The sequence below is a fragment of the Trachemys scripta genome, chromosome 9 (genome assembly GCF_013100865.1).
Source record: "Trachemys scripta elegans isolate TJP31775 chromosome 9, CAS_Tse_1.0, whole genome shotgun sequence".
Classification (NCBI taxonomy): Eukaryota; Metazoa; Chordata; order Testudines; family Emydidae; genus Trachemys; species Trachemys scripta.
In genome coordinates this window covers 49,975,931-49,988,672 of record NC_048306.1, presented here as the reverse complement: position 1 = coordinate 49,988,672, position 12,742 = coordinate 49,975,931, and the positions used below count along the sequence as shown (strand labels likewise).

The 12,742-nt window shown below is 43.2% G+C and overlaps 1 protein-coding gene across 5 annotated transcripts in view; it reads left to right on the top strand.

Annotated features, from left to right (window-relative positions):
* Nucleotides 1-12,742, top strand: part of RYK (receptor like tyrosine kinase) — a 104,680-nt gene that overhangs the window by 37,273 nt on the left and 54,665 nt on the right. For 2 of the 5 annotated variants that reach the window (XM_034780759.1, XM_034780761.1), the window contains 2 exons: nucleotides 4,777-4,877; nucleotides 12,519-12,644. In XM_034780759.1, the coding sequence (XP_034636650.1) occupies nucleotides 4,777-4,877; nucleotides 12,519-12,644 (227 nt within the window). Of the gene's footprint in view, nucleotides 1-4,776; nucleotides 4,878-12,509; nucleotides 12,645-12,742 lie in introns of all 5 variants that reach the window. The other 3 variants (XM_034780757.1, XM_034780760.1, XM_034780762.1) reach the window with 2 other exon arrangements.

Below are 12,742 nucleotides of genomic sequence, written 5' to 3'. Positions count from 1 at the left end.
TGTGCAATAAAGTTGACTGGGGCAGTGGGATAGGAGCTTTGGGGAGCCAAAAATTCAGAGCTACTCAGGCTGTCACAGCTGAAGAGAGTGTATCTGAGTACACTGAAAATAGTTGCTTTTTCCTAGTTTTAAGAGAACTTGGATGCTCAAAAATTGTTTTCATTGTAGTCAGTTATTTGGTGCGTCACTGGTATTATATCAGGGGCTTGGGACGCCAGCTGAGATCTCAGTCCCTTTGTGCTAGGCTCTGTACAAAACACAGTAGTTTTTTAAAGTCTTGGTAGGAGATTAGCTAACCTAAATAAGGGGGGTATAGAAAGCTGGTGAGCTGAGCAAACAGCAGTGGGAAAAGAGGCTCTCAAATCACTTGTGATCTAACCTGAGTATGATCTCTGTAATAGTTTACTACTGTAGCTATTAACTTTTAAAAGCCAGTTTTGGCAGTCTCATAAGAGAATCCCAAAGGCTTACAGTACAGACCCGTTTACGTGGATGTCGGGAGTCAAGCTGTCACGACCGCGTGTTAACAGACCGCAGGTTAAAAGGGCCGTGCTGAAATATAAGATATATAATATAAAATTATCTAGGATTACATATGTATTCACAGCGTCCCAAATACTGCAGGCCTATCTGTTAACGTTGCTTTGCAAGAATATAAATTCAAATGTGTAATCTAATAAAAACATTTATTTATTTATTACTACACTGGGGTGAAAGTAACTCAGGACACTTACCGGTACGGGACAGGGCGTCTTTGGCCCCCGGAAGCGGTGGGGCCTTGGGCGGAAGGGGCTGGGCTAGGGAGTCAGCATCTCCCAGCCAGGCTGCCTGGTCCGCACCGCCCGGAGCCCCGGGCCCTTTTTTAAATAGCCAGCCCCGGGGCAGCTGCTTCCTTTGCCCCCGCACCTCGCCAGGGTCCTTTGCCACGGCAGTGCTTTAACGTTGCTGCGCCCCACCCCCGTCGGCAGCCCAGCGCTGCTGCGACAAAGGACAGTCCTTAAAGCGCTGCCGCGGCAGCACTTTAATGTCCCTGTCCTTTTTGCCTCCTGGTCGGCGGCCCTGCTGGTAGGGCAGCGCTTTAAGGACGGTCCTTTGCTGCGGCAGCGCTTTGAGGATCCTTAAAGCACTGCCGCAGTGTTGCTGCCCCCCCTCCCGTTGGCGGTAAAGGCATACAACACGTTTCCGCTCCGCACTTCCTGTCGACTTCTATGTCAGTGAGTTAGCGAGCAAATCTGTAGCGCTACATAGCAAGTTCCTGTACCGCCTGTTAAGGAGTCTCGCATGTTAAATAGGTAGCACTGGGAGGCATGGTGCTACCATGTGTTAAGCCGATTCACGCATAACTGGGTCTGTACTGTATATACTGGTATTCTTCATGCATGTGCGCTTTCCACTTTGTGTGTGCCAGTGCACTGAAGCCACAGAACTTTTTTGCATAGAGGTAACTTATGGGGGCAGCACCTGCACCCTCTGCCCATGATATAAAGGGGTAAAGCTGCCCCAATCCTCCTCAGTTCCTTCTCACTGCCTGTGATCGGTAGTCAAAGCATGTGTGTGTTAGTCACGCTTTCCCTTAACTTTCTCTAAGAAAATAATTTCCATTATGTACATAATAGTTTATACTGATGGCTAGTGGTACTTGTTTTAGTAACCTGTTTAGTTTCTTACATTCTCTGGGCTTTAAACTCAGTAGCAAGGCATGTCTAGGTCTGTGGGATTTAAGTGCTGTTCCTGCTGTTGAAAATCCGTGCCAGTCAGCGACCCTTATTCTAGTTGTTTAAACTGTTTAGGAGTGGGCCGTGTATGACATAAGTCCCCTATGTGTATGGGTTTTAAGACCAGGACTAAAGTTGAGAGGAGTTTGACTTCAACATATCTTAATGGAAGCAGCTTTGCCCCCTCCAGTAAGAACCCAGCTGCTCCGTACATAGCGGTTTGGTCTCAACTCCATCTTGGTGCGCACTGCTAGACTTGGCAGTTCCCCTTGTCATAGGGAAGGCGTTCTCCTTCCCTGGTACCACATAAACACCAGAAGGAGTTGGATGCTTTCAGTTCCTCTAGCTAGAAGACGTTCTTTTCCACTTTGAGAGCCAAGTCCCCTATGGAAACTCATAAGAAGTAGTCTGGTATCAAGGTTAGAGCTCAGCCTAATCCAGTTAGGTATTCCTTGATACCACATTCATCATCTAGCAATATATCTGTTGACTCTGGCATCACTTTTGGTGCCATCAAGACAGATTCCATTGCTGGTACCTTCTATATCGACTTCGTTTGCGGTACACCCCAAGCTCTCGGAACCGACAATACCTGAGGTTTACACAGTGGTCAGGGATCTTCTTTGCCCCAACCCTACGTTCCATGACCCTAGTGACACATGCTTAACCTCTCCGTTGGGGAGCTCATTTAGGGGACTTCCAGGCTCAGAGTCTCTGGTCAGATCAGGATCTCTCCATCGATATCCATATTTGGGAGCTTTGAGCTATCTGCCTGGCTTGTCAAGTGTTTCTTCCCCACATCAAAGGTTGTTTGGTGCAGGTGCTCAGACAACACAGCTGTGATATCCTATCTAAATAAGTAGGGAAGTGCTAGATCAAAGCCACTTTTGCCAAGAGGCAATGAACCTCTGGTCTTTCTGCCTCAGGAAGGAGATTATGTTCAAAGCATCTCACCTTACCAGGTCTTAAAACTGTCTAGTAATCTCAGCAGATTGTTAGCAGAGATCATGAATGGTTCCTCGGACCTGAAATAGCAAAGTCTATTTTTCAAATTTGGGGAATGCCAGAAATAGATCTATTCACCACCTGGCAGAACAAAGTGTCACCATTTCTGTTTTGAGGGCAGGTCACAGCCTGAAGTTTGTGTCAGACTCTTTCCTACTATCCTGGAAGGCAAAATTTCTATACATTCTCCACCCCCCCACATCCTAATGGCGCCAAGAGTTTTGAGCAAGCTCAGACAGGATCATGCCCATCCAATTTTGATAGCACCAGCCTGACCCCATCAGATTGAAAGGCTCAACAGATCCAAGAATCAGTTTGGTATCCTATAATGTTCCCTCAAGTTTTGGTCATAGTTTTGCAGGACTCTGCATCCTGGCCCTTTTGGCGTATGCTGGTGTTTTGGATGCCCAGTGGTTAACTCTCCTGGAAGCAGTCTGTTCACTTGGGGTTCAAAATGTTCTTTTAAATAGCAGGAAACCTTCCACCAGAATACATACCTCAAGAAATGGAAGAGATTTTCAGTGTGGTCCCAGCAGAAAGATCTCTTTCATGTGCTCCCATTCACTTAACTGGATTACCTGCTTCACCTAAAAGAGAGGACCGTCTGTCAGTTTTGAGAGTTCATCTGGCAGCTATCTCTGCATTCCATCCTCCTATAGAAGGAAAGATCTGTTTCTCCCTCTTCCCCCCAATCCTCTGTGTGTTAGTGGCCTGAATATAACGGTAGTTATTTTAATAAAAATGGACCTCAAATTTTTTACCAAAGTGGTATTGGATTTTAATCTCAGAATGTATACTCACCAGTCTTTTTTCTGAAACCTCACTCTCAAAGATAAGGAAAATCTTCAGATTGTGTATGTTGGTAGGACGTTAGCCTTTTACCTGAACAGGATTAAAGAGTTTAGAATGTCTCCAGTTGTTTATCTCCTCTGAAAGGAAGAAAGGGCAACCTACATTTGCAGAAGATTTCTTCTTGGATCTCCTCCTGTATGTCTGCGCTATATTACTACTAATCCACTACTTCAAAGAGTTGAGCACAAAACTGTATCTGCTGTTTTCTTAAGTCACGTTCCCATCAGTAACATTTGCCAGGTTGAGATTTGGTCATTGGCTAATACCTTCACTACTTGTTATGCTCTTTCCAAGGCCTCAACAAAGGTAGATTTAGGAGAGGGGTATTGCAGTCTTTGTTTAGGTAGACTCTGTTACCCTCGTCCATCTGGAATTTCTAGTGAGTCACCTAAAGTGGAATGGACATGTGCAAGCACTTGAGGAATTAAAAACTGTTACATACCTGTTTGGTAACTCTTTGAGATGTCCATTCCATGACCCAGCCTCCTCCCCCTCTTCATTTGAGTCACAATTGATGTTGACTTTCAGTTTGAAGGAACTGAGGGATCAGGGCAACTCTGCCCCTTTATACCCTAGCTAGCAACATGAGCACGCGGAGTACCTGATACGGGTACTGCTTTGGAAAAAGTTCTGTCTTCGGTGCACATACCTAAAATGGAATGGATATGTGCAACACACCTGGAAGAACAAAAGTTACCAAACAGGTATGTAACCATCTTTACAGGTCTGAACCAAGGTGCATATGTGTGTATGGAAGCATGAACTGTACCTGTTGGCTTTATGCTTGGCTCATACTGGTGCTGTGGGTCTATTTAATGAATGTTATTCAACCACAATAGAAGACTAGTATCAACAAAATAAGGAAGGTATATGAAACTTCCTGGAGATAAGTAATGCTTTTTGTCTGTCATGACTTATCTGTACACGTATCTTAACATTTCAACAAGGATTGAGAAAACTTAATAGAAAATAGATCAGTATGCAAATCAATGAAAAGCATTAAATGTTAAAGGAAAATAGTGATAAGGTTGTGGAGAATCAAACTGTGTGCTATGGGAAATCACCCTGCTTTCCTTAGTCTCAGTACTATGGATAATCTTCTAAATTTAATTTTGATATGCTGTAATTTCTCTGACAGGATCTTAAGAATTTTATGTTACAGAAGCAAGTTTGATGTTTTGTCAATTTTTTTGGGTTAAAACAGCATTAGTGACAGCAGCAGCTCACAAGGTTTATCTCAGCCCTCTACACAGACGACACAGTACCTGAGAGCTGACACCCCTAACAATGCCACACCAGTAACCAGTAAGTATTAATCTAATTACAAAAATGTTCAACAGGTGACTCTGGGCTGGCCTAGTGTCCCAATGATAAGTGTCCTATTGATGACATTCATATTGACCAAGACGGAGGAGCATGAACAAGATCTGGGCTTGGCATCTGTTTAGCCTATGCTTCCTGGGCCTCTGATACCAATTTGCCAGCCAAAATTCTTCTTTGAGGTCACAAGCATGGGTCAGTCCTGTGCCCACTACTATTCAATATTTTCATTAATGACTTGGATAATGGGCTGGAGAGTATGCTTATAAAATTTGCAGATGACACCAAGCTGGGAGGGGTTGCAGCGCTTTGAAGGACAGGATTAGAATTCAAAACAGCCTTGACAAGTTGGAGAATTGATCTGAAATCAACAAGATGAAGTTAAATAAAGATGTGCAAAGTACTTCGCTTAGGAAGGAAAAATCAAATACACACTACAAAATGGGGACTAACTCTACTGCTGAAGGTGGGAGGGGGTGGTAGTACAATGGAAAAGGAGCAAGGGGTTATAGTGGATCCCAAATTGAATGAGTCAACAATGTGATGCAGCTGTAAAAAGGCTAAAATAATTTTGGGGTGTATTAACCGGAGTGTTGTGTGTAGGAAAAGGGAGTGCTCTACAGGGTACTGATGAGGCCTCAGCTGGAGTACTGTGTCCAGTTCTGGGTACCACATTTTAGGAAAGATGTGGATGAATTGTAGAGATTCCAGAGGAGAGCATCAGGTTTTCTGAACTTTATACCATTTTTGATCTGCTTTAATCATGTTTCTTCTTGAGAAAAGACTGAGGGGGGGACCTGATAAGTCTTCAGGTATGTTAAGGGCTGTTATTAAGAAGGACAGTGATCAAATGTTCTCCATGTACACTGAAAGTAGGACAAAAAGTAATCGGCTTAATCTGCAGCAAGGGAGATGTAGGTTAGATATTTGGGGAAAAAATTTCGAACTACAAGGGTAATTAAGTTCTGGAATAAGTGTCCACTGGAGATTGTGGAGGCCCCATCAATGGAGGTTTTTAAGAATCGGTTGGGATTCTGAGACTTAATTGCACCTCGACCCCTTTCTGACAACAAAAATTACTACACGACCCAAGAGGGCGGGACCAAAGCCTGAGCCTGCCCAAGCCCTGCTGCCCCGAGTGGGAGGGCCAAAGCCAGCCCCAGGCAGGGGGCCTGTAATCTGAGCCCTGCCACTCATGGATGAAGCCCTCGGGCTTCGGCCCCAGCAAGTCTAATACCAGCCCTGGTGACCCCATTAAAATGGGGTTGCGACCCACTTTGGGGTTGCGACCCAAGGTTTGAGAACCACTGGATTAGACAAACACCCATCAGGAATGGTCTAGGTTTACTTGGTCCTGCCCCAGTGCTGGGGGCTGGACTTGATGACTCGTTGAGGTCCCTTCCAGCCCTGCATTGCTATGATTCTATAGAATCATAGAATATCAGGGTTGGAAGGGACCTCAGGAGGTCATCTAGTCCAACCCCCTGCTCAAAGAAGGACCAATCCCAAGACAGATTTTTTCGCCCCAGATCCCTATAATGGCCCCCTCAGGGACTGAACTCACAACCCTGGGTTTAGAAGGCCAATGCTCAAACCACTGAGCTATCTCTCCCCCTATGATAAGCTCTGCTATGTCATTTTGCCAGTTTAGGCAAACTACATGTTGCTATTCTGTCCAAGGCATCATCACATCTGTATGAATCTGTGGTTTTGCTGCTTATCCTTCAATTAGATATTTTTTGCATTTGGGGAGAAATGTCTCTACTCCTCTGCTTTATCAGATGCATCTATTCTAGCTGTCTCTGGCCATGTCTGTGCTACAAACTTTAGTTGACACCTGAACTGACTAGACTGCAGTAGAGTCTCAAATAGATTCTGGCTTGTGGCATCACTTGCTCCCCTCATCCTCCTCACCCTTGCTGTTCATACAGGGGGTCTGTGACTTGGGCTCCTCAGAGGTATCCACAGTGGTCTGTGGGGTGACAGTAAGGTGTCTACCAAGTATGGCATGCAGCTCTTTGTAAAAGAGACTGTTGGCCCCCTAGCCTTCTGATATGCCTCATGCTGTTCCTTCGCTTTCACGCAGCACTACTCCTGATCCCTTTTGTACACCTTTTCATGCATCCCCTGTGCAATCTGCTTATAGATGTTGATGTTCCTATGACTGCAAAGCCTCTTCTCCCAGTAGGCCCAGGAGATCCAATATCTCCTGTCTATTCCAGGACAGAGTGCATCTGGATGTGTAGCCGGCATGGTCAGCTGGGCAAGAGGCAGTGGAAAGCTGCTAGATGTGCTCGCTGAGCTGGGTGGCCAGGAAAAGGCATTTCAGAAATTTGCTGGTTTCCATGACCCCTGGGCAGTGGAGTTCACAATTATGACCAGAGTGGTCAGTGATGGGCATTGTGGGACAGCTGCTGAAGGACTGTTAGGGTCGAAATAAGTAACCCAGTGTCTACACTTGCGCTGCATTGACTTCAGTACCTTGACCATGGCTCAGCGTCGCTCGGGAAAGTGGTGGTACTGCTTTGCTGTATTTGGATGCTTGTATTCGTGGGAAATAATTTTAAGTGTAGACACTTGCATAGCTAGGTCCACGCAAGGCAGCTTACTTTAATCTAACTCTGTCGTGTAGACCAGGCCTCTGTGTATCCACTGATGTCTTGCCTAATCCTTCCGAGGAGCTTTCTTATGCAGTGCTTTAGGATTTCTTGAAAACAGCAAATAGCAGTATGTAAGAGAAAAAGATCTGCAGGAAATGGCTGAGAGAGGGTCAAGCATCTTCATTTAGGGCTCAGGCTTGGACATCAGTATGAAGTAATAATGCTTATTTCTGGGTGCTGTTTCTCTGCATGTTGCTGCTCCAGGCAGAGCAGAAAATCAATTTAAAAGCTCCGCAAGTGTGGTGATGCTTCAGCATTTAATTATCTTCTGCCTTATCTGGAACAACATAGTGGAGGTAAATATGAGGAAATAGAGTTATGAAGCATATGAGGGAAGATATAAGAACAGCCATGCTGTGTCAGACCAATACTCCATCTAATCTAGTATCCTGTCTTCTGACAGTGGCCAATGCCAGGTGCTTCAGAGGGAATGAACAGAACAGGCAGTCATTGAGCGATCCATACCCTGTTATTGAGTACCAGCTTCTGGCTGGCAGAGGCTTCAGGATACCCAGAGCATGCAGTTGCATCCCTGATGATTTTGGCTAATAGCTGTTGATGGACCTATCTTACACGAACATATCTCATTCTTTTTTGAACCCTGTTATAATTTTGGCCTTCACAACATCCCCTGGCAAGGAGTTCCACAGGTTAACTGTATGTTTTGTGTGAAGAAGTCCTTCCTTTTGTTTGTTTTTCGTTTCATTGGGTGACCCCTAGTTCTAGTGTTTATGTGAAGGAGTAAATACTACTTCCTTATTGACTTTCTCCACACCATATGGGGAAGCAACAAAAGATTAGGAGGGGAAACCAGGAAGTACTGAGGGAGCTGTAGATACAGTTTAGGGGAAGAGGAAACCGCTGATGAAAAAGGCCCTGATCCTATATCCACTGAAGTCAGGGAGAGATTAGCCATTGATTTCCATGTTTGCAAGATAAGGCTTTGGGAGAGGAAGAAAACATCTTAAAAAGTCAAAAACAAAATAATACGTAAATGAAAATTGGGAAAGGTTGAGGAAAGAGAATGGAAAAAAAGACAGAACACAGATTCAGAGATGACTCTGTTAACTGAGCTGTGGAAGATGTGGGAGACCGGATGCTTGTGATGAGAGAATAGCAAGTAGATATTGTGCAGAGGTGGATACATGAGAAGCATCCATGAAAGGAAAAGGAACAAACAGTGTGAAAGCCTGTCACACAATCAATGCTCATTGCATGTTTAAACCATTAACTTTCTAGTAAGACTATATGTCCCCACCATCTTATTTTTCTCTGATACCGAAAATCAGCCCAATTCATTTCTCCTTAATCTCTCCCATCTCTTTTCCTCTTTTGATGTTTTATCTATTGTCACCTTTGTTGGAAGTCACTTGAGAAGTCTGGGAAAGGAATTGGACTGAGCTTTATAGTGGAGATGACTGACTGATCAACTTCACCTCTGGTAGAAAAGTTCCTGAGTAAGAAATTCATTTATAAAACTACAACAGTAAGGAGGAATTGCCCCTCTCCCCATTCCATACTGCCATAGCAGTCAAAGTGGGAGTCTGTTGGCAGTGAATTCTCTGGCATGGCTTGAGGGATCTGGAACTTGCTCCTCCTCTGGTCAGAAAGAGACCTTCTGGGCAGGCTGTAAGAGCAGGGGCAGCTCTATGTATTTTGCTGCCCCAAGCACGGCTGTCAGGCGGCTTTCGGCGGCATGCCTGCGGGAGGTCTGCTGGTCCCGAGCCTTCGGTGCACCCACCGCCGAAACCGCGGGACTGGGGGACCTCCTGCAGGCATGCCGCCGAAGGCAACCTGACTGCCGCCCTCACAGGGACCGGTACGCCGCTCCCCATGGCTTGCCCCGCCCCAGGCACGCGCTTGCTGCGCTGGTGCCTGGAGCCACCCCTGTGTAAGAGACATCTGTTAATAGGGTTTTGGAAGAGTGCTAAACACATGATTAGACTGTGGAAAGGTGCTTTTCTCATAGGTGACTGGCTAGCAGAGTTCCTTTTAAATGAGTTTAATGTTGCTGGGGTTTTGTTTTAATATGTCCAAAGCTTTGTACAGGCTTCTTTTTTATTTAACTTGAAATAAATAGATGAGAAATAGCTTCACTTTGGCTTGTAATATCCAAATTTAGACCTGTCTACTGCACTTCTTGTACTCAATCATATAATTATGACTAATATTTTCTCCTAAATGATCAACTTAATTGCATATACTGTAATTTTTTTCTTACAGAAACTTCCTTAATGGCTGATCTAATTTTTCTATCTAATCTATGAAGCATTGAGTTAATAGTTTGATGCTGTATTTAAAACAAAGTTCGTGTTCTTTAAGTCTACGTCCACTAGAACATCTCTCTCAGTTTTAGTGCCATCAGTGTGCTTGATGCTTTACAGTACACACAATTAAAGACAGTCTCTCCCCCAGTGAGCTCATAATCTAGAAGGTAGACACACAAAAACAAGAGGATGAGGCAGAATTCAGGGATGGTGGTAATGTACTAGTTTGTAATTAATTTGTTGCTTGTATGGTAGACATCAGAGTTGGGTTTTAAATGGGGACTTGAATGAGGCGGGATAGTGGTTTGAATGGGAACAGCTGGTATAAAAAAATCCTGTAGACAATGTGTTTTCGGTGGAAATTGAAAACCCAAGAACTTGGGCTGAAAATTTCAGTTTTTGCTGAAAAATCAAAATTTGCTATGCAACATGCTCGACTCTCAAAGTTATTTTATTCAAAAACTTTTTTGTCTCAGAAGTTTTGACTGTCTCTAGAATGGGCATCAGCAGTGTGTTCCAGACATGCAGCAGTGTGGGAGAAAAAAACATGGAGTCAGGAGTATTAAGAGTGTAAAGGAAGGAAAGGGTCTCTAGGGTTGGAGATAATGTACTAAGGCATGAGGTCAGAGATGTAGGGTAGGTCTATGAAGGCTTTCCATGCCAATTATGAGGAATGTGAACTTGATGTTGTATTTCAGAGAGCCTGTTTTGAGAGATCCAAAGAGGAGGTGACATGGCTGGGCTAGCAGGTGAGGAATATGTCTTTGCACAAGGAGTGTGTGAACTGTCAGTGAAGCCAGAGAGGAGGCACTAACTCCACCTTCCTGTTAACCCCAGCTGCATATTTCTCTCAATAGAAATGTATCTCCAGTGGCTAGTTTAGAAAGAGTAAAACTGTAAATCAAGTCACTTTTTTGTTCTTGACAATGCTCAGCTGTTTGCCTGAGCACTTGGCAGTTGCATGTATACTGGCTGAGTTTTGTTTAGTAGTGGGATAAGTTGAGGTTTTAATCATATTTCACTATTCTGCTACCTAGAATAGGGCGAATGTGTTAAAGTAAAAATATTAAAACATTGATTTAAAAAAAAAATGCTCATATAACCAAAAACTTTCCACTGTTTATTCTTATCACTGTGATGTTACTTACGCCACCAGTACAGTATATCAGGAGAAATTTCAGTGAACCTCCTTCGCCTTCAGAAATAGTCTTAATCTCAAATAAATTTTCCTGATGCCTCCAACTGGAGGAAGTTGTGCATTTATAATCTCCAATAACAGTCCTCGAAATTGCATACACTTATCTTCCCTAACAAAGTGAATTCTGAAGTCTTGAGTTCATTCTCTTCTAACAAAAAAGCTCCTGCAAAGGTGATTTACAAATAGAATTAAGAAACTGTTAATTAAGAATCTATTTCAAAATTATGATGAATGCCCACAATAGGTCAGAAAAGGACATTAGCATACAGTGATTTTTAGATCTACCTTTTTCCCAAACCCTCCTCGCCTTTCTTGTACGCTATGCTGGTGATGTCATATCAAATAAGGAGCAACCCAGTGGGGTTTCAGATAAGTTGCACTTTAGTTACTTTGGCAGGATCTTGAGCCCCTGGAAACCTATTAATGAGCCTAAAAAAAGACACTCACATGATCTTCTTTAGGCAGAGCCGTACTCCAGCAGGGTCCCTTGATTGATGGAATGTGGTTTGTGCTACCTGTGAATACATATGCAATAGTTAACTCTCCTACGAGGTGGGTTTGAGGTTTAACATTTGTTTTGTTATCTTTGGATGAAAGATGTCGTGTAAATTAAAATGATTGTGCTGCACTGGTGATGTCACATAATCTAGGTTTCTTTAGGTCTTATAAAGGATCCTACTCTCAGTACACATACTGTTCGTATGAAACCAGCTTTACTTTTGTGCTTTATGACAATAAACATCAAACCAGATTTACAGTGGCAATGCTGTGTATCGTCATTACCATGGTGAGACTTCTTGCTAAATGGTGTTCAACCTACATTTTTCTATTTCTAAGGATCTTTTACCTGTTGTCTGAGACCCATACCGATGGGGAAACAGTAGAAATGACTAAACAGAAAATATATGTACAAAGTAAACTGAAAAAAAAATCATTTTTCTCTGACCTACTTTGGTTTTGGTAATCTTAAGTGTTAACTTGTAACAGATTTTGAATAAATATGACTTTCAAGTTGTCCCTTTAAACATTTATCCATGGACTCCATTACTACAATATCATTAAAACCTGCCTGAATATAGTCACCTCTTTAGAAGTCTCAAATGTCCAGAAGAGGGCACTGATGTGTCTGTGCTTTTCAGATTGCTGTTGTAATTCAGTTGGCTTCATTGTAGCCATGTACTGCACAGTTCTGAGCATGATTGTTTAGTTGCCCACCAATCTGTGCATTTGGTTAAGGCAATAACTGGCTTAAGTATATAACAAGGTAAACAAATAAAAACTGAATGAGTTGGTTATATAGAATGACTGAGCATGTGCTCACTTCAGAGGCATTTATATTCATGTTGCCTTGTATTTTATGCTGAAACCTTATCTCGATTACTTACAACTTGGTATTAATAGTGTTCTTTCCATCTGTAGGTGGTATTGAGGGAAGTGATGTGCTTGGATTCTCATTATAAGGGTATTTATATTGGTTTGTTTGGCTCTGCTGGCTCCTCAGGTTATCCTACATTACGTATAGAGAAGAATGATCTTAAAAGCGTCACCTTGATGGAGGCAAAAGCTAAAGTGAAGGACATAGCAATCTCCAGAGAGAGGATAACTCTAAAAGATGTACTCCAAGAAGGTATTTACAAGACTTTCCTTAAACACTTGCTAGGTACCATGAGGGATGTATTCTTTTGTCCTCACATGATTTTCTCCCCAAGAATGTTACACATGGAC